This window comes from Alexandromys fortis, unplaced genomic scaffold (genome assembly GCF_014885135.2).
Source record: "Alexandromys fortis isolate MF-2015 unplaced genomic scaffold, M_Fortis_MF-2015_v1.1 scaffold_6, whole genome shotgun sequence".
Taxonomy (NCBI): domain Eukaryota; kingdom Metazoa; phylum Chordata; class Mammalia; order Rodentia; family Cricetidae; genus Alexandromys; species Alexandromys fortis.
The window spans coordinates 21,558,607-21,584,074 of NW_026067902.1; the positions used below are offsets into that span (position 1 = coordinate 21,558,607).

At 42.3% G+C, this 25,468-nt stretch overlaps 1 protein-coding gene across 1 annotated transcript; it reads right to left on the reverse strand.

Annotated features, from left to right (window-relative positions):
* Positions 1-892: 892 nt before the first annotated feature.
* Fam98b (family with sequence similarity 98 member B) lies at positions 893-24,495 on the reverse strand. Its single transcript, XM_050134384.1, has 8 exons — positions 24,346-24,495; positions 17,307-17,452; positions 16,144-16,278; positions 14,820-14,998; positions 12,844-12,924; positions 11,755-11,871; positions 5,423-5,590; positions 893-1,803 (listed from the first exon to the last, which is right to left on the reverse strand). Exons 1-8 carry the CDS (start codon positions 24,414-24,416, stop codon positions 1,426-1,428), a joined length of 1,275 nt encoding a protein of 424 aa, XP_049990341.1. The 5' UTR covers positions 24,417-24,495; the 3' UTR covers positions 893-1,425.
* Positions 24,496-25,468: the final 973 nt, after the last annotated feature.

Consider the following 25,468-nt stretch of genomic DNA (forward strand, 5'->3'; position numbering starts at 1 on the left):
TCGCCCCCTCCTTGCTCTGTGACACCTGTGGCAAACAGGGGACCTGTCCCAGTCCTTCACCCCTGCAGCACTTAGGACAGCAGGCCCTGCTCCTCTCCTGGGCAGCACAATAGAGCTGACCCCGTTGACAGGGGAGTGGGTGAGCTGACTCAGAGAATGTGGATTCACAGCTCCTGGGAGCCAAGCCTTTGACTGCTCCAGCTATCAAATCACATGCAGCCACCCCGAAGTTGGTGTTTCCCTCTGACACAGCCTGCCTCTCAGAACTTAATATCTAAAGCAAGGGTACTTATTAGGAACACATTATTTTTCATAGCATCAAGTAAAATCAGTATGTATCTTTGTTCCTTTAAAGTAGTTTTGATATTATTTTTTCTTTGAGAATTTCACACATGCATTTGGTGTGTTTTGATTAAATCCACACACCCCCTACAATCCCTCTCCTACCCCCCATTCCACATGCTTTTTCTCCTCAACTTCATGTGCTTCTATCTGTGTCACTGTTCTTTAACTGAGTCCACTTAGTGCTGCCCCCATGGGCAGGTTTAGTACATCTACCAGAGCACCGACAGCTCTCCTGCCCACATCCCTGGAGGAGACTGGCTCGCCCTCCTCCAGCAGCAATCAATTGCCAACAGCTCCTCAGCTAGGGGTACGGCTTCACGACCACCTCTCTGTCCATGCTGGGATTTGTCTGGCTTCATCTTGCATAGATAACTCTACGAATTCAGATGTGTAACTGACCCATGTCCAGAAAACACTGTTTCATTGTAGTTACCCGTCATCTTTGGTTCTCACAATCTTTAAATTAGCTATTCTGCCAACCACACAGGTTTCATATCCAGCTGGAAAATAAGTCACATATAAATAGTGAAATAAAGAAGACTTTGGCTTCAGTTAACAGAAATTTAATAAAAACCTAACCAGAGGAATTTCATTCTATTAAAAAAAATGACAACTGCCTACTGAGCACAAACATTAGACACTTTCTCTGTTTTGTAAAATAGAATTAACAATATAGGACAGATCCACAGGAATACAAACAAGACAAGAGTCTGGGTTCCTTTCTGTTACAGGTGGGGCCATTTGTGTTTCAATCCTGAACAAAATACCAGTTTACAGTCTAAAATCAATCATGACAATAAAATACATTCCATTTTCCAAGTTGCTGGTAATAAATATTTAATTTTTAAAAATAGTTTGTGGGTTTTTTCTCTTTAAAAAGACACAGCATGCTTAGTACAGAAAACATGGAAAGCATCGTGCTGCAGGCTCACCTGGTGGTGTAAAATGGCCTTCTACATTCACGAACGCCATCCTCAGAGACACCACCATGCTCTACCTCAGGGGACGTTCAAGTACGTTCCTCAGAACACTATCTCTACATAGTATCTAGTAGGAAGCAGGGCTCTAACAGCTGCAGTCTTAGTATCTTCTGTACCCACCACCTCCTCCACCTCCCCCACCATAGCCCCCTCTCCCGCCATAGCCCCCTCTTCCACCATAATCTCCCCTCCCACCATAATCTCCCCTGCCTTGGAAACCTCCTCTGCCGCCTCCCCCTCCACCCCCTCCTCCCCACCCTCCTCCCCCTCCCCCACCTCCTCCCCACCCTCCTCCCCCACCCCCACCCCATCCACCTCTTCCACCCCCACCACCTCCTCTGCCACCACCTCCACCTCCACCACCCCAGCCACCCCTCCCTCCGCCTTCTTGTCTCTTCTGCCAAGGGGGCATTTCAGGGGGTGGTGGTTCAATTTCATTCGGCCGTCCTCCCCTGTCAGGCACCCTCCCCATAAGCACCTGTGTGAAAAAAGAGTTCTCATTAGGTTTCTGTTTTTCAACGTTAAATTTACATAAAGATTTCAGAGAATATTAAGGTTATTATTTCTAAATAAAGAAGCCAAATCTTTGAACATATAAGGGATGAATGTGTATGAATTAATGCTGAAAATATGTGTGATGTTGACATATTCCTCAGAGTACAGTAGTATTTTTAAACAAATTAAAGCAGTATTCCCTACAGTTAAAGTCTTGTTAATTTTTTCTCATTTAAATTTGTTAAACAAAATTTATGACAAACATGGCGTCACATGAAGAACTATTTTAGCAAAATGTTTTTGTTTGTTTGTTTGTTTGTTTGTTTTTTGAGACAGGGTTTCTCTGTGGCTTTGGAGCCTGTCCTGGCACTAGCTCTTGTAGACCAGGCTGGTCTCGAACTCACAGAGATCTGCCTGCCTCTGCCTCCCGAGTGCTGGGATTAAAGGCGTGCGCCACCACCGCCCGGCTAGCAAAATGTTTTTAAGACACAAATCATAAAACCTACGTTAGTCAACTTCATATCCATTTATTTATACAACTTTGACTTTCCACAAGGGTCTGTTCGGCAATGGGTTATCCAATAAGTCTGCACTCCTCTGACACATGTTAGTTCATCAGTGAATAAAGACTACATAGCATGCAGCCCCCTTTGAATGGAACAACAGACCCAGTTATGTTCTGTAGCAGTTTCCTCCCAGAAGGAAACATTCCATCCTGCAGGAAGCTCATTAACACAGGAAGTCAACAACTCAAAGTAACTTCAAGAAGTCCCTAAAACTGACCAGATTCACTAGGTCTCTCCTTCCCTAGGAATATGTGAACACAACAGAATGCTGAGCATCTCTCTCAGAGGAGCAGAGCTGCAAAGCCCATTCTGAGACAAGACGCGCTGTCCACTGTCCGGAAGAAGCAGAGGCCAGCAGCACTGCATGAAGAAATGAAGCCTTGGGGCTGGAGAGATGGCTCAGAGGTTAAGAGCATTGCCTGTTCTTCCAAAGGTCCTGAGTTCAATTCCCAGCAACCACATGGTGGCTCACAGCCATCTGTAATGAGATCTGGTGCCCTCTTCTGGCCTGCAGTCATACACACAGACAGAATATCGTATACATAATAAATAATTTTTTAAAAAAAAAAAAAGAAAGAAAGAAAGAAATGAAGCCCAGCGGAAGTGTTGGAAGGGGAGGCTCAAACTGCCACCTGCTGAGCTGCCTGTAAGCTACGCAGTGAGCTCCAGGTTCCCAGCTTTTGTGAGCTGTCTGTCAGCCATGCTGGGGTGGGCTGTGGTGATGGCGCTGTCTGAGGCATTTCTACTCCTCATCCATATTCCTGTAAGTAACTCACTGGGTGGACATGGTGGCATCTGCACTTTGATCTGTCGGGGCTCCGAACCTGGGGACAGTCTCCCCAGACAAAGTCTGTCACATAACAAGTGACACAGAGAGAAGGATTCTCCTGAACTACTCCTTTCTTTGAGGAAACTTAATATCAGTAATCTACCTACTATAATATTACAGCATAGATAACCTAACTCTAAATCCAAGACATGAAATGCTTCATAATTTAAAACTTTTCAGCACCAACTTGATGGCACAAGGAAAAATAATCTACAAATGACATCATGGTTTGCACAGAAGCACAGGCACACAAAAAATTACCCTCAAACTATGTGTATAAGGTATACACAAAACAAATTCTGTGTTTTAACACTGGTCTCATCCTAAGATCATTTAAACAAGCAAATATTGTGTGTGTGTGTGTGTGTGTATGTGTGTGTATGAACCTATAATCTTTCACTCTGCCATGAGCATGCAGCATAGCTTATGTCTGCCGACGGGTGGAAGTATACACACACACACACACACACACACACACACATAATTTAAATCTATTTTTTAAAAAGATTTAATTTAAAGTTGAGCGGTGGTGGTGCCTTTAATCCCAGCACTCGGGAGGCAGAGGCAGGCGGATCTCTGTGAGTTCGAGGCCAGCCTGGTCTACAAGAGCTAGTTCCGGGACAGGCTCCAAAGCTACAGAGAAACCCTTTCTCGAAAAAGAAAACCAAAAATTAATTAATTAAAATTTTAAATTAAATTTTTATTAAACATCATTTAAAATACAAGCATTTCTCTCCAAGTACTTTGAATGAGGACTATTGAACCCTTCTGAGGGAGAGCATGCATAAAGACACCAATTCCCCTAGCCAAGCTTTTAGCAACACCTGGAAGGATAAACTAGGGAGAGTTGAAGCTTCCACCCGTCGGCAGACATAAGTTATGCTGCACGCTCCTGGCAGAGGGAAAGATTATAGGTAACTATGGCAAGTATCAACCTTGCCAGAGGGGCACAGCCAAGGGGACTCCAACAGTTTCCGGGAGACAAGACAAAAACATTCACCTCTCAATCAAAGCAGCCAAACAATCAGCTAGATTGCAACGTCATCTCTAATTAAACCCACAGAAAAAGGTCATGAATTTGAGAGAGAGAGAGAGAGAGAGAGAGAGAGAGAGAGAGAGAGCGCGCGCACAAGGGTTTAAGCACTAGAGGAGGAGTGTGGGAGGGAGGTGCTGCATGGGGGAGATTGGAGGGAAGAAAGGTAAGGGGTTGATTTAATTATATTATAAATTTTAAAAATTACTTTAAAGTGCATAGAAGTTTGTCACAGATATGGTGGCATAGGCTTTTCATCCCAGGACATGGGAGCCAGAAGCATGCCAGTTTCCATGAGTTCAAGGTCAGCCTAGTCTGCATGAGTTCCAGGTCAGCCAGGGTTACATAGTAACCTACTACTACTATTACTACTAATAATAATGATAATAATAATTCTCATTATGCAACAAACTTTCACATATGAATCTTTACCTCTCAGCAATAATGTCCTAATTACCAAATTATACACACACACACACACACACACACACACACACGCGCGCGCGCGCATGCCCGTGCACGCACACACACAACACCAAACTTTTGTTTTTATTGTGCTACACATTTTCACCAATCTTTCTTAGCTATTATTCTCATATAACTTCTGCCAAATTCATAGAGATGCTGTCCCAAAATAGCTCACAAATAAACTATAGAGTAAAAACATGGAAAAGACTGACTTTAAACAACCATTGGACAGCGACGTGGGTTTGGTCGAGTACTTGCCTAGCATACAGGAGAGGAGGGGGACAGCAAACCAAATGCCTTTGGCAAAGAATCCTATCTCAAATAAACTACCTGTCCTACTGCTTTTGATTATTATTTTGTTGTTCTTCTTTAGTCAAATCTCCCCTGGATGCTCTAATAGACACAGAAACCTTTCTACTCAAGCTGACGGTGACATTTTGGATTTGTCTAGTGTTCTGCCATTACACAGTCAAAATCACAGACATCTTCAACTTCATGAAGACCACTGTCATAAGAGTTGAAACAGACACCACAGAGATTTTAATTAGTAAATCCAATAAGTGGTGGTAACAATTCCTGAAGATTCTTACTAGTCAGATGGATAAAGCAAATACTTGATAAAGCTACTATAAAAGCCCTTCTCAACTCCTCAGAGTCAGAAAGCGTTGACTGACTTCACGACTACAAAAGCTGAAAGAAAACTGACCTTATTGATGGCACATGCCGTCTTCTCCCGGCTGATGCCACTGCTTGTCCTGATGATCTTGGACAGATCTTCACGGGCAGCAAGCAGATGTGCCAACGTAACCGTTGTCTTGGGCGACAAAGCATATCGCTTGGGCTGGTAAATTCTTGCTATGTTATCTGTTTTTGCCTACGTGATGGAGAGAGAGGGAAATCGGCACAGTGAATCCGAATGAAAAGCAGTGGCAATCATAATCTTTAGAAAGAGAATTCGTAATATATAAGCAAGGGAATAGAGAAGAGAGAAAGCATCCCAATACGCAATGCAATGGATAAAGTCAAATAAGTAGAAAAAATAATACAAACAACCAGAAAAAAATGATACTACTCATGTTAACACATTATAAAATGGGTAATAAGTCTTACAGAAACAACAGCCAAACTTGAAGAAATGGCAAGGACTATTAAATGTCTGGAGGGGATGCTGTTGTTGTCAGTGTCCTTCAGTTTAACTTACACATTTTGATCAACAGTAGTCCTAATGGAAATGGTTTTAAGACAAGAAAATAAACAACAACAACAAAAAAATCTAAGTCTAAGGTTAATCCAGAACCTAAATATGGAAGAATGACTTAAAGTATTTTTAAAGAATCCTACCATATACTAATATATAATATGAATTTATCTTTTTCTTTGTTTTTGTTTTTTCTTTTTCAAGACTTCAAGACAGGGTTTCTCTGGGTAGCCCTGGTGGTCCTGCCAGGATTAAAGGCATGACCACTACACCCAGCTGAATTTATCATTTTTAGAGCTAACAATTACTCTAATTAAATGTGCTACACTGCTTTCAACTTAGGAGTTTTTTAATCCAGAAATGTTCATTTATCACTCCATCTGCAGCTTTCTTAAGTTACAAGAATACGAAGGATAGATGGATCCACGGGGGCGGGGGGAGGGAGAGGAAACTTCAGTCCCTAAAACACAGTGAGAAATCCCAGTTGCACCACATGCTAACGCAGGAAAAGCGCCCTGAACACAACACACAGGACATCCACTGCCTCACCTGATTAACTGAAACTCTGAAGAAAAAGAAGATTGATGAAGCAAGACAGAAAATGGCTGGAGTCTCATAAATAAATAGATGAATGTGAAAACAACCCGAGAAACATTGCAGATTAATGAGCAGAAAGGAAAGATCATTTTCCACGGTGTGGCACGTGCCGATGGATACTCGGCAGAACATCGGTGATGACATCAGCGGGGAGGCACACGTTCACCAAAAGACATCCCAGAGAGTAGAGCTGTTTTATCTTAAACTTTAAAACCTATCACACTGTACAGACTAAAGTTTCCATATATCATACGTCAAAGGGTCTAAAACAGAATCATCAGAAAATCGAGGAAATATCTGTGATATGTGAACTTTCTTAACAAGAGTTCAATCAAAAGGAAACCAGAAGACACAGGAAGCAGCATCAAGACACAAATAGAAAACAGGAAATTCAAATGACTAACGAGGCTATGGAAAACAATTTTCCTGATAAGAAGAAACAAATTAGTAAGTTAAACTTTTTATCCATCAAGTTAGCAAGAAAGTTGGTGAAGACAGTATTTATCGGTGTACAGAAGCTCTAATTATTAAAACTAATAACCTTTCACATAGCAAATACCATTTTAGGAATCTACCATATACACTAAAATTTACAGTAAATTATGAAAGTTATAAAAATTATATAGAAAAATTGCTGATGTCAAATATAGGAAGAGATATAAAATTAGAGCTAAGTGAGTTGTAAAATTATAAGCTAAATTTAATACAGCCTTCAAAAAGACCCTGAGAGAGAGCACCATGCACCCAGGCCTCCAGTTCCTGAAGATCAGAGAGCACTGTGCATCCAGGTCTCTAGCTCCCATGGACCAGAAAACTCCATGGGTGCAGGCCTTCTGCTCCAGTGGGTCCAGAGAGTGCCTGGGAAGGATACTCCAGAAGGACCTGGGAGCACCACGGGACCAAGTTCCCAGCTGCAGCAGCCTCAAGACCCATGTAGGGTCTGAGCTTTGGCTCCAGCAGTCTTTAAGGTTAGTGTGGTTGTGAGGTTTAACTTCTGCAGTGCTCCCCACAGGACTGAACACCAGTATTTCCATGGTTCCAGAGCTTACTCAAGCCCTGGACTCTAGCCACAGCTCATAGTACACAGACTTGGGTAGTCTGACATTTGCTATCTTGCCCCTACTGGGCTCATAGACTCAAAGGGCAGACCAAGTCTCCAGACTTAGTGCGCAGCTCCACCCTTGGTCCTGTGCTGTACAGCCAAGATGGAAATCATGTCAGAGCTTGCATCTGACAGTCAGCACCAAGCTCCACCAGTCCCCAGAACCGAACTCACAGCTCAGAGACATCCATCTAGGACAGCAGCTCTCAACCTGTGGATCTCAACCCCTTTGGGGGTTGAACAAGCCTTTCACAGGGGTCACATAACAGATATTCTGTATATCAGATATCTATATTACAATTCACAAAAGCTGCAAAATTACAGTTATGAAGTAGCAACAAAAAAATTTATGGCTAGGGGTCACCACAGCATGAGGAACTGGATTAAAGGGTCGCAAGATTAGGAAGGTTGAGAACCACTGCTCTAGGAAGAATCACGGAATCTAACACATTCAAATGAACTGGAGGAAGAGGACAAGCCCATTCCAACAGATGGACAATACAGCATAGAAACACAAAGACTATGACACAGCCACCATCCATGGCCCATCTCCATCCGACCAACACACCTATGAGGTAATTCAAAGCTACAGATAGATAGCTGAGTATCTGAGAAATGATTCAGACTTTTCAAAGAATTAATGGTCATAAAGGTTCAAAGAAACAGATGAACAAAGTAAGAAAATCTATCCAAGACCTCAACAAGACAGTCTCTAAAATGAATGACAGTCAGTAAAATTAGAGGTAGACATTCAAATTATGAAGGAAAAGTTCATCAAGGAGATTGAAATGCTGAAAAAGAAAGAGACGGATACTTGGGGATAGTTACCCAAATCAAAGCCACATCTGAAAGCATCAATAGACAAGACCAACAGCAGATCATGGTTCAGGGACAGAGGACAAAGCTGAGATAAAAACATAAACAGATATAAGAAGGAAAATGTTAAGGAGCATAAATAAAATTTCCAAAAAGCCTGGAGAGAAGTTCAGAGTTAAAATGAAATGAAACAAACAGACTATTTATTGAAGCTACAGCAGAAAACTCCCCAAACTTAGAGAAAGAAACAGTATACAAACACAAGATGTGCACAAAACTTCAAACATGACCAGAGATGAAACTCCAACATGTCACAGTCAGAACGTCAAATACAATGTAGAGAAATAACCCCAAGAGCACAGGAAAACATCAACTCACACATAAAGGCAGAAATATCAGAATTACTTCAGACTTTCCATCAGCAACCATAAAAGTCAGAAGAGCTTGGAATTAACTAATTCAAGCTCGGAAAGTAAACAACTATGAACCAAGAATGCTATACCCAGCAAAGCCATCTTCCAAAACTGGTGGAACAATAAGGATATTCCAAGGCAATTCACAACAATCCAGCATTGTAGAAAATTCTTAATAGAGTACTGGAAAGAAGGGAGGGAAGGAGGGAGGGAGGAAGGGAGGAAGGGAAAGAGGGAGGGAGGAATGGAGGGAGGGAGGCCATCTGCCTGTCTCCTTAATATGAATACATGAAAGTGGATACTCCATGGGAAGTTCAGATAAGCAAACCTGAGCTGGGAAAGAAACAACCATATCCAACACAGCAACTCAGCAAACCCTTGAAACTAACACAGAAGAAGGAAAAGAGATACCAATAATTCAGCAAAACAGAATATCACCAAGAAAATGCATAGGAAATAGTAAGCCCTGTCTATAATAAACTAAAATGGAAATGGCCTCAATTCACCATTCACTAAATAGAAATAGACTAACAGACTAGATTAAAAGAACCAGCTATCTATTATCTGCAACTAACACTTAGGTAGCAGAGATGACAAAGTGGAAAACAAATCCCCAAGCAAATGGAAACTGTAAACAAGCAGGCATAGTTATCCTTATAGCAGAGCACGTAAACCTCAAACCTGTGGTCGTGCTTTCTCACCAGGACCTCTGGTCAGCGAATAAGGACACAGACTTCTGAAAGCTCGGCCTGAGCTCAGGCTTTTTTCCAACTAGCTCTTATAACTTATTATTGCCTCTATTAATTTACATTCTGCCACATGGCATCCCTACCTCTCCTTTTCCCAGAGTCCCCTCTCTTCTGGAAGTCCCACCTAGTCTCTTCTGCCTAACTATTGGCCATTTCTTTATTAAGCCAATCAGAAGGTGTCTTGGACAGAGACACAGCTTTACAGTGCAAACAATATTCCACAATACAAACCAAGACTAATTAGAAGACATAAAAAGGGCATTACATATTAATAAAGATGACAATTTATCACAAAGATGCAGTAATTGTAAACATTTATACACTGGATCTATTAGAGCCCCTAATTTTATACAAACACTGAAGGGCATAAAAGGCCATCTAAGTCCTGACACAATACTGGAGGAGGGGGGTTTCAACACTACACTCTTGTATTTATTTATTTATTTATTTTAATATTTATTTATTATGTGTGTGTACAATATTCTGTCTGTGTGTATGTCTGCAGGCCAGAAGAGGGCACCAGACCCCATTACAGATGGTTGTGAGCCACCATGTGGTTGCTGGGAATTGAACTCAGGACCTTTGGAAGAGCAGGCAATGCTCTTAACCACTGAGCCATCTCTCCAGCCCCCTACACTCTTGTATTTAGATGGATCTTCTAAACTGGAAGCAACTAAAGAAATTCAGATCTAAAATTCAGTATGGATCAACTAGGAATAACAGATGTATACAGAATATTCCACCTAACAGAGAAGAAATATTTTTCTTCAGCATCAGATAGAACTTTTTCTAAAATCAATCCTCTCATAGGACACAAACCCAAATCTCTGCAAATACAAAAGAAAACAGAATCAAGCGAGAGAGAGAGAGAGAGAGAGAGAGAGAGATAATCCCTTATGTCCGATTAGAAGACGGTGTAATAAAATTAGAAATCATCAAGAAAAACACAAAAATATCTGGAGACTAAGCAATAATTTTTAAATTAGCAGTGGGTCATATAAGAAATACAGGAAAAATTTAAATTCCTAGTGATAACTGACAATGAGAACACAACCTCTCAGCACCTTTGGGTTGAAAAGTCAGTCCTCTGACAACAAAACATCTGAAGGGCAGTAATCAGTAACCTAATGGTACAAGGCTCCTGAAGGGCAACCAGCGGCCAATCCCAAGTCCTGCAGAAGGCAAGGAATACTAAAGGTCAGAGGAGAACTAGTGAAATAGAGAGAAGATGTGGAAAGAGAAAGACTGTGTTAGGAGTCAAGTTCATGACAGCTGCACTTTAAACAGTCCACTAACTCATTCCTGTGAGACCAAAGCTCAAGACCAGGATTAGACCACTCAGGAGGGCAGATGCCTATCTTCCACGAGACTCCACGGCCACCACCATGGTGGGAACCAAGCTTCTAGAATATCAACCTTGAGGAACATCAAACATAGTAGCGTATGATGCCAAGTGACACAACACAGGAAGAACTGCTCAGCTGTCCAAATAACAGTAACGATGTAATGTCGGAACTCCACTTGTGGTCAAAGTGAGTAACTGATGCCAGATTCACCCTCTGAAGGGTGTGGACTAACAACTGCCAGACAAACAGTGGCAACCAATGGCTGCCATATAGTGACCATCACAGAGCTCAGGACAGCATCCTTCAAAGAATGAAGGTCTTATGGCGGCCCTATTTACTGTCTGGAAAGTTCTAATGATTGGGGGAGGAACAGAGAGACCCCAGACTGACACCAGGTAAAGATTCAAAGATTCTGGAAAGCTTCTAGTTAGAATAGCTCCATCCTGCAGTTCTCTTCAATGAGAAGACATGCCACAATCACCCAGCCTAAGAAACTCAAGAAACCTATTCCAGCATCAGTACCACCTAAACCTGCTTCTACTCTGTTTTCTCATTAGTTACTCACTGTCTCTATCTCAGTCAGCTCAAAGAAATACTCATTTCACACTAACATAAATCAAGCCATGCAAGTTAAAAACAAAGATGAAAGTCAGGGAACACTGTCATCAGCAAACATGAACCTAGAAGAGCCTATAATCACTGTATGTAAGAGCAGTGGTTAGCTGACATGTGGCCCAGAACAGAATTAAAGAAGAGAGAGCAGCAGGAGCTGCCCCACACTGCCACCTACAGGAAACCAGGGGGAAAGCAGCCTCACCTTTGCTCTATCCGACCACCCAAAAGACTGCACGGTCACATCCAACCGTTTCATTAACATCCGCCGGCGGCATTCATATTCACAGCAAAGAGCATCATTAATCCTTTCCAATTTTTCCTAGAGGATTTGAGGATGAAACCACAAGATTAGACTCTTTGATTCTGCTCAGAGAAGACATCTGAAAATTACTGTACTTTAAATAATACTATACTTAATGATCATTTTATATCCTGTGAGACTATGGAAAAATATTTAAATAACATTTAATGATAAAACACTTATGGTGTTCAGAAGCTAGTAAAGAAGCTTATCTTTCATTAGATATATATGTATTTAAGCAAAACATCAGCTTGCTAAGCAGCGCATATTAAGGAAGTAATAGGCCAAAAACTGTCTGTCTTGCTGGCCTCACAAACTACCCTTTTCAAATCACAGCTCTGCTAATATATTGCCACTAAAAACACTCTTCCTAATAGATATTTTAAATTAATAACTTAACTAAAGTGTTATGATTATCTGTGACCTAATTCTCCAAAACACTAAATGTCCATTTACGAAAGGACACCAGTGCAGAATGGACTGGATGCTGCTTGTCCCCTCACAGGTTCCTGTGTTGGAGGTCTGGTCTGCGAGGGGGCAGGGGTTGAGAAGGAAGAGGAAGGGTACAGACAGCCTGTGTGAAATGGGGCTCAGGGACAAGTTTTAGGTCCACCGAGATATGACCCTGAAAAGGGACTTTGGGATGCGAGCCTTGGGACTTTTCATCTGGTGTCTCCCTCATGCACACACACCAGCCTTGCCATCCATCAGGAAGTGACAGAGCCAAAGGTGGTCCTTGCTAGAGCTGGCACCTTGCAGTTTAGACTTTGAGTCTTTTAAGCTGTGGGATAAGTCTCGGGGTAGCCTGCCTCGAGTATTTCCTTAAAGTAACAAAAACTTTAAAAACGAACCAGGCTGTGGTGGCACAAGCCTTTAATCTCAGCACTTGGGAGGCGGGTGGATCTCTGTGAGTTCAAGGCCAGCCTGGTCTACAGAGCTGGTACAGTTATGCTTTGATTTAATTATATAATTAGTAAAAGGAACACTTACTGCCTGTTCTGAACTTAAATCAACCTTTAGCAGTGGTTTTCCCACATGGTTTTTCTGGACTTTCGAGAGAATATCCTTCACCTGAAAGCAAATATAAAAAAGATTACAAAAAATATGCATACAGAATCATTTAAAACCATCTTATTCTTATTTGATGTGCTGTTTTGAACAGCAAATAATAACCATGCTAAAGTGATACCACTAAAACACACCTTCACCTAGCAGGAAAGCGGGTCATGGCAGTGCCAAGTCCTGGTGCACAAAAGGAGCCGGCTACATTCATTCAAACCACAGAGCACTCTTGTCAGAGTAAGGAAGTGTACAGAGATCCAGTGTTAAAATGGTGTGTGGGCAATCACTGTGCAGTGTCTTCTCAAGATGGTACTCTTTACTTCCTGGTCCACTCTCAAGAGAGAACCAGGACATTTAACAAGTTCCTCAATTTCTCTCAAATAAATATTGGAATTTTTACTTAGCTGACACTTCACTGCTCTACAAGACAACATGGGAAAAGCTTCCCTATTACATGCCTGACATAAACATTTCAATTACTTTTTACAAAGCTACTGATTTAGGGGATCATTTTTATTCTGAAAACAGGATATAAGACAACTGCTTTTTCTTTAGTATCATCATAGGTCATTGCAATAATAGGAATTTTGCCTGAAGAAACTGACTGCAGAGTAACATTCTAAGTTGGGTTCACCCTCCAAACTAGAGAGTGGTTTGGTGTCTTATTATATAACAACCATAGCAGATAATCAGAAGCAGTAATGTTTCTTTAAGAGCTCTGGGAGCTAACTGCCTACTCTCAAATGTTGTGGGATATTAGTACACTGTGTGAAGATATACTGCTGTGATTGGTTTAATGGAGAGCTAAACAGCCAATAGCTAGGCAGAAGGTATAGGCAGGACTTCCAGGTAGAGAGAGAGGAAGTAGGAGATGAATCTATGATGCACTAGAGATTCCAGGAGACACAGAAGCAGAATGGGCGGTATGCAACAGAACATAGATGACTAGAAATGGGTTAATTTATGTTATAAGAGCTAGTCAGAAACAAGCCTAAGCTCAAGCCAAGCTTTCATAATTAACAATGTTTCCAGGTCATTATTTAGGAAATGCCTGGCAGGAAAGAGGAAGACTCGTTACACTCAGACATCAGGTCTACCACACTGTGAATTATTATCACAACATGTAAATATTCAAAACAGTAAGTGACAGGGATTTGCTGTCACATTACTGAACAGCTTGAGTTAGAAAGTAAAAAGTGTCTTTCTCAATCATAACAGAGTATCTTGAATGAGCATGTGTAGAAAAAATAAACTACAGAAATTTTTCTTCTGATAGGAACTGAATGGCACAGGAAGCTGCTTTAGGTAAACAGCCCAGATGGCACAATAAGAGAAGATGCAGGAGGGACAAGATTATAGTTCCTTATAACTACCCTATCTGTGCTTATTTATTCATTTGCTATACCATACACATTTACTAACAATCAAGAGAGTACGTTTGCTCTCTGGCAAAGAAAGCAGAGTGCAGCATCCCATGGGTGTGGGGAGGTGAGTGTCCTTCACCTTGCAAAATAACCACTTCTTCTATTACACTGTATTACAGACCTAGCTAAGACAGCAATCCTTAAATTTGAAAAGCAATTTTTGTCATAGAAAACTCTGGCATAGTCTTAGGACTCACTCATTAAGATATGATTCTTGAATATTAATTACAAATTAAATTATATGTATATTAAACAAAAGTCAAAAACTTAAGTTTACACATAAAACTTTGGGGAACTATTTTTGTTTTGGTGCTGGGGAAGGCATCCAAGACTTTCCATATGGTAGGCCAGGGCTCTACAACAAATATAAGTTTCTCTAAAAATTGATAATCTATATCACAATTAGAATACAGCACTGACATGTTAGCATTTAGTCGAATTTTGAATAAAATATTTATGTATTTTATACATATAAAATACCTTTGATTCCACTTGGCTCAGTAGGAGTGGAATGTCAGAAGTGTCTGACTTGGGGACCCCAAGGGCATCACACACAGCTTGAACTTCCTGGCAAATTTCACTGTTTTTATCTAACTGAGAATTTTTATGTTTCTTCTTTTGTAATATCTGTAAAGCTTGAAGTTCTGTACTTAAAAACACTGTAACAAAAAATCAGAAAAATAACATTAATACATGCATGAGAATTTCTTGAAAAAAACTGTTGAACTAATTTACGTAAATAATAACAATATCAAAATCAAAACTAACTTACAAAGAACCAATGAGAACAGTAGATATAGAACACCTCAAACCTCAATGACAAATAGGTATTGTTCACTGAACTCCAAAAAAAGCACAAAGTTCAATAAAATATCTAAAGGCTCTACGAGGGCCTTTAGAGCAGCTGTAGGAATACAGATTAATATACGCAGTGATATTTCATTTGTATTTTAATAAAGCTTGCCTGAAGATCAGGGAGTAAAACAGCCTCACTGGTCAGCCTTAAAGACCAGCAGAGTTAACACACACCTTTAATCCCAGCAGCCACATTAGTTGCCATAGAAACCAGGTGGTGTATGCCTTTAATCCCAGCCCTAGAGAAAATTATAAAACCGGACGAGACAGCTCTCAGTCAGTCTCTTTCTGAGGTTTCCTGGAGGCAGGATCACCATTTTCAGACTGAGGTCAAGGGAAAAAGCTGGTGGCTGGCTGCTTTGCTTTTCTGGTCTTCAGGCTGAACCCCAATATCTGTCTGAGTTTTTACCAAACCTCCCAAACCTCACTTAAGAACCCTGAAGGCACAAACTACATTTTATCTGATTTTCTGTGACGTATTCCTAGTGCTGTTCCTGGTTTAAGAGTGGGTGATCAATAAATATTCCTAAACAGTCAATCACTGTGTATCACTACAAAGAAGATACAGTGATCTGCAGAATAGCCTAATATCCCAAAGAATTTAAAAAATTAAGTCAGACATCAGAGATGACGAAGTTAGCCATTTCATCATAAGCCATCAGAGATGAGTCAGGCAAAGGAACACTTGCTAAAATACAGCAGAAAGCACAAGCAAGGGGATTTACTGACTGTACTGTGAGTATTAATATATGCTAGCAGAGTTTAAGCTGTCTGTGTAAGACTGTTTAAGACGGTGCAATACTTTCAAACACAAAAGCCTCTTCAGTATGTGAGACACTGTATGTAAGGTGTCTCATGTCTCAGTAACCGAAGAGTATAGATTCTGACCTGAAAATAACAAGAGTACACTGAACACACGCATTCGAACGTCCAAGGAAAGATAACTTACACAGAAGTTTCAGGCAGTCATCCTTCTTCGTGAGGCGGTCTTTAATATCTCCTGATATGAGTACCGAGTATGGACAGGCCATCTCTTTTAAAAACCCACTTATCTCAAGCTGGAAGCTCTCTAAGTCATCTCTCCCTTTAAAAGAAGGCATAGGTACTCACTGAGCGCCTACCACATAATCCACCACTGTAAAATGCATCACAGTTGACTCCCACTTTACATTCAGTTCCAGATTTTCACTTCCATCTTTAGATAGGCAACCACTAAAAGCAAGCAATGTCTACGCACAGAAAGTGACATCTAAGCCTAAGAACATGAAGGACATGATCACAGGATTAGAAATATTTCTACATTTAAGTCTCACGTAAGTCTCTCCAAATGGAGTGTCCATAAAATCAGATAAGCTGGACATTTTGAGTATCAGCAACCAGAATATTCAAAAGCACTATCAGTGCAATAGTCACGACCTGGCGTCAGGGCAGCTGTCCAACTCCACTGCTTCTCCACATCCAATCATGAATGTAATCGTGGGATTTAGCTTCACTGCTATCTTTACTATAATCATGAGGAACCTGCATCATGCTTTAAATGTAGATATTTTATTTTGTCTCAAATGAACTCTTGTCATATATGACAAAGAAAGTAATTAATTGGGGAAAAACAGCTTTGGAAAAGAATGCTACTTTTTCTCTTCAGCGAATACCCAATAGTTCCTTATTTTTCACTTTATCAGACTATCTGAAATTCTACTGGGCCTGGCAGGAAGACCCCAGCACCAGATTCCGAAGAGTTAAAAGAGCAGCCTAAGGTACTAAGAGGTTTATAATCACAGTATTTCCATGTGAACCCACGTCCTAAGATAAAGACTTGAGGATAATATTTAAATTGAGGAGTATACATATTTTTAAAACTTAATTCAAACTGAGTCATAGTCAACAGCTTCAGTTTTTATAACAGCCAGTTCACACTGCCTTTTCCAGATAGGCAGTGAAGGCTTACAGTTTACTATAAAATTTAATTTAGACTTTTAATAACCAGTACTGAGGCTCATCATGAACGGCTGTTCCTTATACAGTGGTCGCACTACTGATAAACTACAGTCTGAGCACTGTCCGCTTGCTTCTCTAGTGAGTGGAAGGGTGGGCAGAGCAGGGCAGCAATACCAGCGGAAGTGATGCTTTCTTCCAGGTTGCATAAAGACTTTATTTGAGAGCCTAACCAAACGCAGAGCTCCGAAAATTCAGGTGAAGACAGTCCACCTTCTGCTGCCTTGGAGAGCGCCTGTTCCTCTAGCAATGGACCCTTATACCTAGAAAGGAAGAAACAACAACTTATAAAAATAAAGAAAAATTGTTTTGATATTAGCCATTCCAACGAGGGTGAGAGGAAGTTTCAAATTGTTTTCATCATTTCCCTAACTGCTAAGGATGATGAACATTTTGGAGGGTATGTCCTCACCATTTTTATTTCTTCTATTGAGAACACTCTGTTAAGATCTGTAGCCCCAGGGGAGGCCAGATGATTCCCCAAACAATTAGGCTGTGGCTATTGCCTTTGGACACCTCTCAGAGGTTCAGAGTAAGCCCCTTCTTCTAAAGGCACACTGAGGACACAGGACTTGGATTGTTTGAGCTGAAACCCAAAGCCTCCTTCCTACACTAGCTCCCATGGTACCACACAGAACCGTACAAGCTGCCAAGGGACGGAAGCCATCAACAGTCCTACCCTGTGGCGACACCTGTGAACCACGGTAGTGACAGCATGACAAGATGTCCATAAGGTACAAGCTACAGCTGTCTAAGTGAACCTAACCGGCTGGGGTCTGTTGGAGACAGTCTTAGAGTCTCCAGCACAATTCCGTAACTACATTCTAAGTCCTGCCCTCATTCCCAGATAATGGAGCTTCCCTCTACAGCAAATGCAGATCATTATAGAAAACCACAACTGGACACAATGTAGAGGGAGAAAGAGCAACGGACTGTGGAGCGCCCAGCCCTGATGGATATATCTGCAGAGAGCTCCAGCATCCTGGCTTAGGAACATCAACCAGGAGGGGCAGACGGAACACAAGAGTCAGAACACAAGGAACCCTGTGTCAGACTGCTTCTCTGAGAAATGACTGCATAAATCAGACATAAAAGACAGTACCATCAGGCATGCTCATGGACAGGAGAGAAAAATCTCATGGGGCCCCACCCTAGACAAAGAACTACAGTCTACTAATGACTATTGAGAGACTTGGCCTCTCCCAGAGATCAATACCCTGATTGGCTATCTAATACAAAGTGGTCAGCCCTGAAACTATATACAAACAAAAATGGACTCAGCAGGATGTATTCATAAATCAGTGTGTAAATTGAGAGAGATATGTACAATAATAATAAGGAAAAAGAGACTATCCATGTGAGGTTGTGGGCTACGGCAGGAGCTGGAGAGAGGAGAGGGAAGGACAAAAGGAACTCTTAATTTTTCTTGTTTACTTTTCAACTTTTTTTTTATTCTCTAACTTGCTCTGGGGGGGAAGCCTCTAGTGCTCTCTGCCAAGCCCTGCTACTTGTCTTTATACATTATTTTATCAGAATATAGACATTACCTATGTTGATGTGTGATCGTAGCTGCTTTCAGGGAAGAGTGGAACAGCTGTACAATTTACTGATTATTCTTACTCTATGTAACTAGTATTTGGCCTTTTCACATTTTTCTAGAAAATTTAAATACTACAAATAACACAATACCAAACAGTCTTAATAGCCTTGTATCGTCCTAATTGTAAAAACTATAGTGAAAAGTAGCATAAGTGCAAATATCTAGTTTACAAAGTAAAGTTAAAAACGACCTATGAGATCTTAACCTATATTATTTATTTCATAGTTTTATCATTGAAAGTATTTCTACAAGTTGTATTAGTCAAGACATTAAATTTTCAAAATACTTTATATATCACCTCAACAGTATTAGATACCAATTTTCTATACTTACTCATTCTACAACTAAGGTTTTCTCAGGCATCGTACACTCTCAGATTTTAGCACTCGGCGACGTAGCAGAGATTTAAATTGTTCTCTCTGGGTAGCAGGTGTGCAGTCACGGGGTCAGTGTGTCTTTTGACTTGTCCCCAGAATTTGTAAATAGTTCCCTACTTTCCTGACAATACAGTCAGACACTTCTCTACCAGAGAGAGCATCTTTAATTCAAAATACAATGAGTTCATTCCCAGACAATTCATCAAATCAATCATTTGATAAATACAGCTTGTTTTGCTCTTTAGTTTTTAGGAACTTTTGTTTTCATTTCACTTTTACTTATGATCTTGCTGTATAATTATACAGCATATATAGTTTTGAAGTCTAACTTACAAAATGAGGTACATCAGCACAAATCTAGATTACCCTGTTTTGTCTATCTTTAAACAGAATCTCAGAGTATAAGTCAAGCTGGCCTTGAACTCAATGAAGTCTAGGACGATCAACTCTATCTATCTATCTATCTATCTATCTATCTATCTATCTATCTATCTATTTATTTATTTAAGATTTCTGTCTCTTCCCTGCCACCGCCTCCCATTTCCCTCCCCCTCCCCCAATCAAGTCCCCCTCCATCGTCAGCACAAAGAGCAATCAGGGTTCCCTGCCCTGTGGGAAGTCCAAGGACCACCCACCTCCATCCAGGTCTAGTAAGGTGAGCATCCAAACTGCCTAGGCTCCCACAAAGCCAGTACATGCAATAGGATCAAAAACCCATTGCCATTGTTCTTGGGTTCTCAGTAGTCCTCATTGTCCACTATGTTCAGCGAGTCCGGTTTTATCCCAGGCTTTTTCAGACAAAGGCCAGCTCTTATTCCTCCTACCACCCCTCCTCCTGAGTGCTGGACCTGCAAGTGTGAGCCACCACGTTCCTAGTTTGCCATCTGAATCTAATCTCTACTCGACTCCCACCCCATAGATAACCTAGTTTATTAATTTGGGGCTGGGCTGCAATCATTTAGAGTGCTGTGGACCTTCCTCAAGTAGACATCACCCAGGGCCTATTTCTTTTTCTTTTTTTTAATTTTATTATTTCATGTGTGTGGGTGTTTTGCCTGCATGACTGTGCAGTAGAAAAATGCCTGGTGCCGGAGGCCAGAAGAGGACACAAATCTCTTGGAACTGTAGTTACAAATAGCTGTGAGCCCCCATTTGGGTGCTGGGAATCAACTTGGGTCTTCTGAAAGAACACTCGGTGCTCTTAAAAACTGAGCCATCTTTCCAGCCCCCTAATTTATTAATACCAATCAGCCTAAGCGATACAAGCTTTTTCCTGCCATTAACCCACCCTACTGGTCCTGCTGCCGGTTCAGCTCTCCACCCTCTGCTGCCCATGCCTTCTAACCTGTAAACAGCTGCCCTACAATCCCACCTCCTCTCAGGCTACCCCTACTTTACCACTTAGCTCCTTAGGGTTTGTCCTCCTTGCTCTCACACCTTCCCCCTGCTGTCTAAAGCTCCGGCCAGTTTCTCCTATGGCTCCCGGCTCTAAGCCTCTTGTGCATCTAACACCGCTGTGGTCAATATTCTTCTGCACCCCTGCTCTTACTATTATCTTGTGTCTCTCCAAAGCCCCTAAGTAAGACCTACCTAACACCCCAAGCCTTCAGCTCCCTAACCTCCTTTTTACCAACCTTCTCCGCTCCACGTCTGTCACTCTCTCCCTGGACTTCGCCACCACCAGAACTATTATACTTCCGAAATCCTGAATTCAGGCAAGTCCCTCCCGGGCCACACCTCCTACCTCCCCAGCTTCTTTTGTCATCTTTCACCAACAACCGTCCTTTGACCTCCCGCCACCTCCATGCCACTGGTTCCTCTGCACCCTCTGTACTTTCTGCTCCCTCCTATCTACACTGCCTCCCCTATTCAACTGTGACTCCGTGGTGCATCTATCTGACTGAAGAAATGAACCCTTGGTACTAAGGATCATCAGTAACGCCCTTACCTCTATACCACAATGCACCCCTACCACTAAGCAGCACGTCTTTCCCAAACCATCAAAGGTACTTTTAGTTAGACAGCTAATTACCTGGCAGGTCCTACTGGTAGGTAAGGGAGAAAATGAACCACATAGCTGTAAAGGTATGTGCTGCGTGCCCTGGTCCTCTTCACACTCTGCCTCCCAGCCCCATCGCCTCCTCAAGGTCTTCTACTCTAACGTTCAGAACACAGCATCTTCCTTCCCCAGCTACTCTCACTGAGTCAGTTTCTACTCATCCTTCCTACTTCGACTCCACTGTCCTTTCCTCAGGCATCTAGCACGAACCAATGAGCCTCTGTTATATCCCCTGCTTTCTCCTCTGAAGCACTTATTACAGTGCATCAACAGACAACCACATGTTTCTGCACTTAACTGTGAGCTCCGTAAAGACAGGCACCAGTCTCTTTTGCTCACCACTGGCTCCTCGGAACAGTATTCCAAGACACAGCCATGCTCCATAAATGTTTGAAATAAACAGTGGATTCACCCCAGACTGAAGCTCTGTAACATCTACAACATTATCATACCCCTCTGAAGATGATGATGTGGACAGCGGGTACTGTACACCCCTCTGAAGATGATGATGTGGACAGCGGGTACTGTATACCCCTCTGAAGATGATGACGTGGACAGCAGGTACTGTACACCCCTCTGAAGATGATGATGTGGACAGCAGGTACTGTACACCCCTCTGAAGATGATGATGTGGACAGCAGGTACTGTATACCCCTCTGAAGATGATGATGTGGACAGCGAGTACTGTATACCCCTCTGAAGATGATGATGTGGACAGCGGGTACTGTATACCCCTCTGAAGATGATGATGTGGACAGCGGGTACTGTACACCAGACCAGAACCTTTCCATCAGCTATGTGCATGGCTGCAGTGTACAACCAAACCAACTAGGTGAGCCACACTGTTTGTAGAATCCCAGACCACTGTAACTAAAGACGCATGAAATCATCTGCTTGAGGATACTCAGTTCACGGAAGAGCTAACTGATTCCTAAGTGCTTTTCCTTAGTAACCTGCTGCAGCTCTACACTGGCCTTTTAGGAGTTGTCCTATTTAAGTCATTCCATTAACGTCTTTCTTTACCCGACAACCTAAAGCACTTTCACTGATAAACTAAATGGTTTCATCACAATAGAAAATACATCCTTCACAATCTTCATGGAGATCAGTGTTCAGTTACAACATATACAATCAGTAACATTTCCACATTTTGTCATCATAAAGTGAGTCTTCAAACCTCAAAATCTTGTCCTTGGCCTGTAGCATAAACTCTAATTGGTCTTAAAAATAAAAACCCGGAGTCAGATATTAGGGGTGAAAGCTGAGAGATCAGAGAAGCAGATGGGCCAGTCACTAGTTCTTACCTTTATGATATCCTCAAGCCAAAAGGGGCAAGATCCCATGTCTATGAATCCTCAAGAATGAATGTTCTGAGCTCCTGTCTCCTCCCGTCTTACATTCCTCTTGTCTCACATGCTGAGATTAAAGGTGTGGGGCTCCCAAGTACCAGGATTAAAGATGTGAGCCACCACTGCTTGGCTCGGTTTCTCTTTTAGACTGGGTCAATCTCATGTAGCCCAGGGTATCCTTGAACTCACAGAGACCCATCTGCCTGTGGCTCCCGAGTGCTGAGATTAAAGATGTGTGTCACCACTGCCTGGCCTCTATGGTTAACTAGTGTGGCTTAGCTCCGTACTCTGATTTTCACGCAAGCTTTATTTGTTAAATCACAATCAAAATGTCACCACATTGGCCATTCCAGGAAAAGCCAATTCTAAAGTGTGCAAGCTATTGTACCTCTCATATTGAATGTAAACGAATGTTCCTCAGTAAATGTCAGCATTACAGCAAACCTCACCCTTAACAGCTACAGTAGGAACAACTTTAACGAATCAAAGAAGGATAAAAACCATTGTCTTCCCATTTTATAAATGACTTACAAGATCCCAAAAATTTCAAAGGTCGGACTCGGGAGTCAAACTGGAGCCTAAACACTTCTGGCTACTTTAACTTAGTATTTAATAATTACATCCCTGGTGAGGTAAGAAGAGAATTTCACAGAAGTACAAATGGCCCTGAAATATTTCATTAAAAAAAAAAACATTTTATTCAAGATCAAATAAATGCAAGGTTCTGTTATGCTGGGTAACAGCAAAGTACGCATCACCTGCGGGCAATAAAAGTAACAGTCGCTAGAGGAGCAATGACGTTTGAGGGAACAAAAGCAAGGGAGCGCGGAGAGAAGGTTCCAAACTTCTTTAGGAACAGTTACCATAAAAAGAAGCTGCACGCAAGGAGGCAGCCACGATTGTGCAGAAGGCGCCAACGTGAGGTTATCAACCCTCTGTCGTTTGGCCCTTCGCTTGCATGTATGCACCCCCTTTGAACTTTTTCTTCACTCTTTTACCCCATCAGTCACTCTTCCCTGCGACAGACCCCTCTCTAGTATGTTGCCAGGAATCCCTCAGTGAAGAAACATGGCACAGCACCTGTTCTCCGGGAGCTGGGTGAAGTTCACAAGACAAAGATGGAAAAGGAGCAGGGCTGTGAAGGAAACCACGATGGGAGGGAGTAAGAACTGCGTGTCCAGATCGTCCCATCGCCGCGACCCCTGGGGTCCTCCTCATAGCACCTAGCGCCCAGAATTATAAACTGCAACGGACAGTAGATCCTTTAAAGCTAACATCACTCTGAAAACTGTCATTTCTCCCTGCCTACCATTCAAACGTGCATTAAAGAGCAGAGAAGGTTAAACGTAGAGGCTTGCACTCAACTAAGAGAGTCTCCGATTTAAAAAGCTGGAGAGAGACCTCCAGAGCCCGGAGGAAGTCAAAGTCTGAGTGGCGTGCGACAACAACGGTCCAGAGGCGACTGCGGTACGGAGCGGCTCGCGCGGCTTCTCCGTCCCCACAGCAGGCCCCCGAGGCCCGGGGAGGGCCGGCTGCAGGGAGATTGCTATGAGCAGGACAGCAGGACCCTGCCCCGCGCCAGCCTGGCCTGCTCCCGCCGCCGCCGCTCGGTCCCGCCCCGTTCCCCGGGTCCGGGTGAGCTGGAGCGCAGAGGCCTGTGCACTGCCCCACACATCGCCGGCCCGGTCCGGAAGGCGCGCGCACCCGAGCCGCAGCGGCCACGCGCGAGGCCGGCGTACCTCCCCGGGAAGCGGTCCGCGAGAGCACTCACCCCAGGGCTTCCAGGGTGTCCAGTACGTCCCCCTCCATGCTAGTTTCGGGCCCCAGCTCTGGCCCTCTCATGGTCGCTTGGCCCAAAACTGTTCGTCACTCTAAAAATCCCGCCGGAAACCAGCGTCATCACGCCAAGGTTCCGGGGCAGGTAGCCATGGCGACCGTGGAGGAGCACGTGGGACCCAGACCTGGAAACAATCTATGCTTGGTGCATCCTAAAAACCGTGTTTGTAACAATAGACTTAAAAAAAAAATGGAAAATAAACATGTGTTCATATTGAAAAAGGCATCTTTGTGTTAGATCTTAACCTCGTGTTAAAGTCAATCTTTTTGTTTGTTTGGTTGGTTTTTTTTTTTTTTTTTTTTTTTTTTTTTTTTGAGACAGGGTTTCTCTGTAGCTTTGGAGCCTGTCCTGGAACTAGCTCTTGTAGATCAGGCTGGTCTCCAACTCACAGAGATCCGCCTGTCTCTGCCTCCCGAGTGCTGGGATTAAAGGCGTGGGCCACTACTGCCTGGCTAATATCAATCTTTTTAGCATCTTGATTCAAACCTAGTGGTTAAACACTCCCCCGCCTTAGATTTTTAATTTTTCTTTATGGTGTATATGGATTTTATGGGACCCAGTCTCCTTTGTTGGTTTCTGTGGGGATCCTGCAGATTTGTGCGTAACAGAAAGTAATAGCATGTGTATAAATAACCCCATTGAGCCAATATTTGCAGCAGTGCTCAGGCATTAATAAGAATAAATTAAGAGTATATTTCATTATGAATGTAGAACCAAATAGATGAGCTATTGTTTTCATCTCTCTATAGAATCACCACAAATATATACTCAGATTTTGTGTAGTATTGCTGATCATTTATGAATGTATAAGTAACAAAATACCAATAGTAGCTACAAATACGGATTCAACAGAAGATTCTTTAATCCCCATACCCTGGAGGCTGAGGCAGGCATATAACTGTAGTTAAAGGATAGGCTGGTCTACATAGTGAGCTCCAGTTCAGCCAGAGCTACAACGTAAGACACTGTCTCACAAAACAAACATCCAAAAAGAAAACAGAGAAAGACAGGCAGACAGAAAGAGGAGAAGAGGAGGAAAAGGGAAGGAAGGAGGAAA

Excerpts from the sequence above, each read along its gene's own strand:
- Fam98b (XM_050134384.1), bottom strand. The coding sequence starts at position 24,416 with ATGAGAGGGCCAGAGCTGGGGCCCGAAACTAGCATGGAGGGGGACGTA. Across the intron at positions 17,453-24,345 it reads GACACCCTGGAAGCCCTGGG|GTATAAGGGTCCATTGCTAG; the intron begins GTGAGTGCTCTC and ends CTTCCTTTCTAG. Across the intron at positions 14,999-16,143 it reads TGACTGCCTGAAACTTCTGT|TGTTTTTAAGTACAGAACTT; the intron begins GTAAGTTATCTT and ends TTTTTGTTACAG.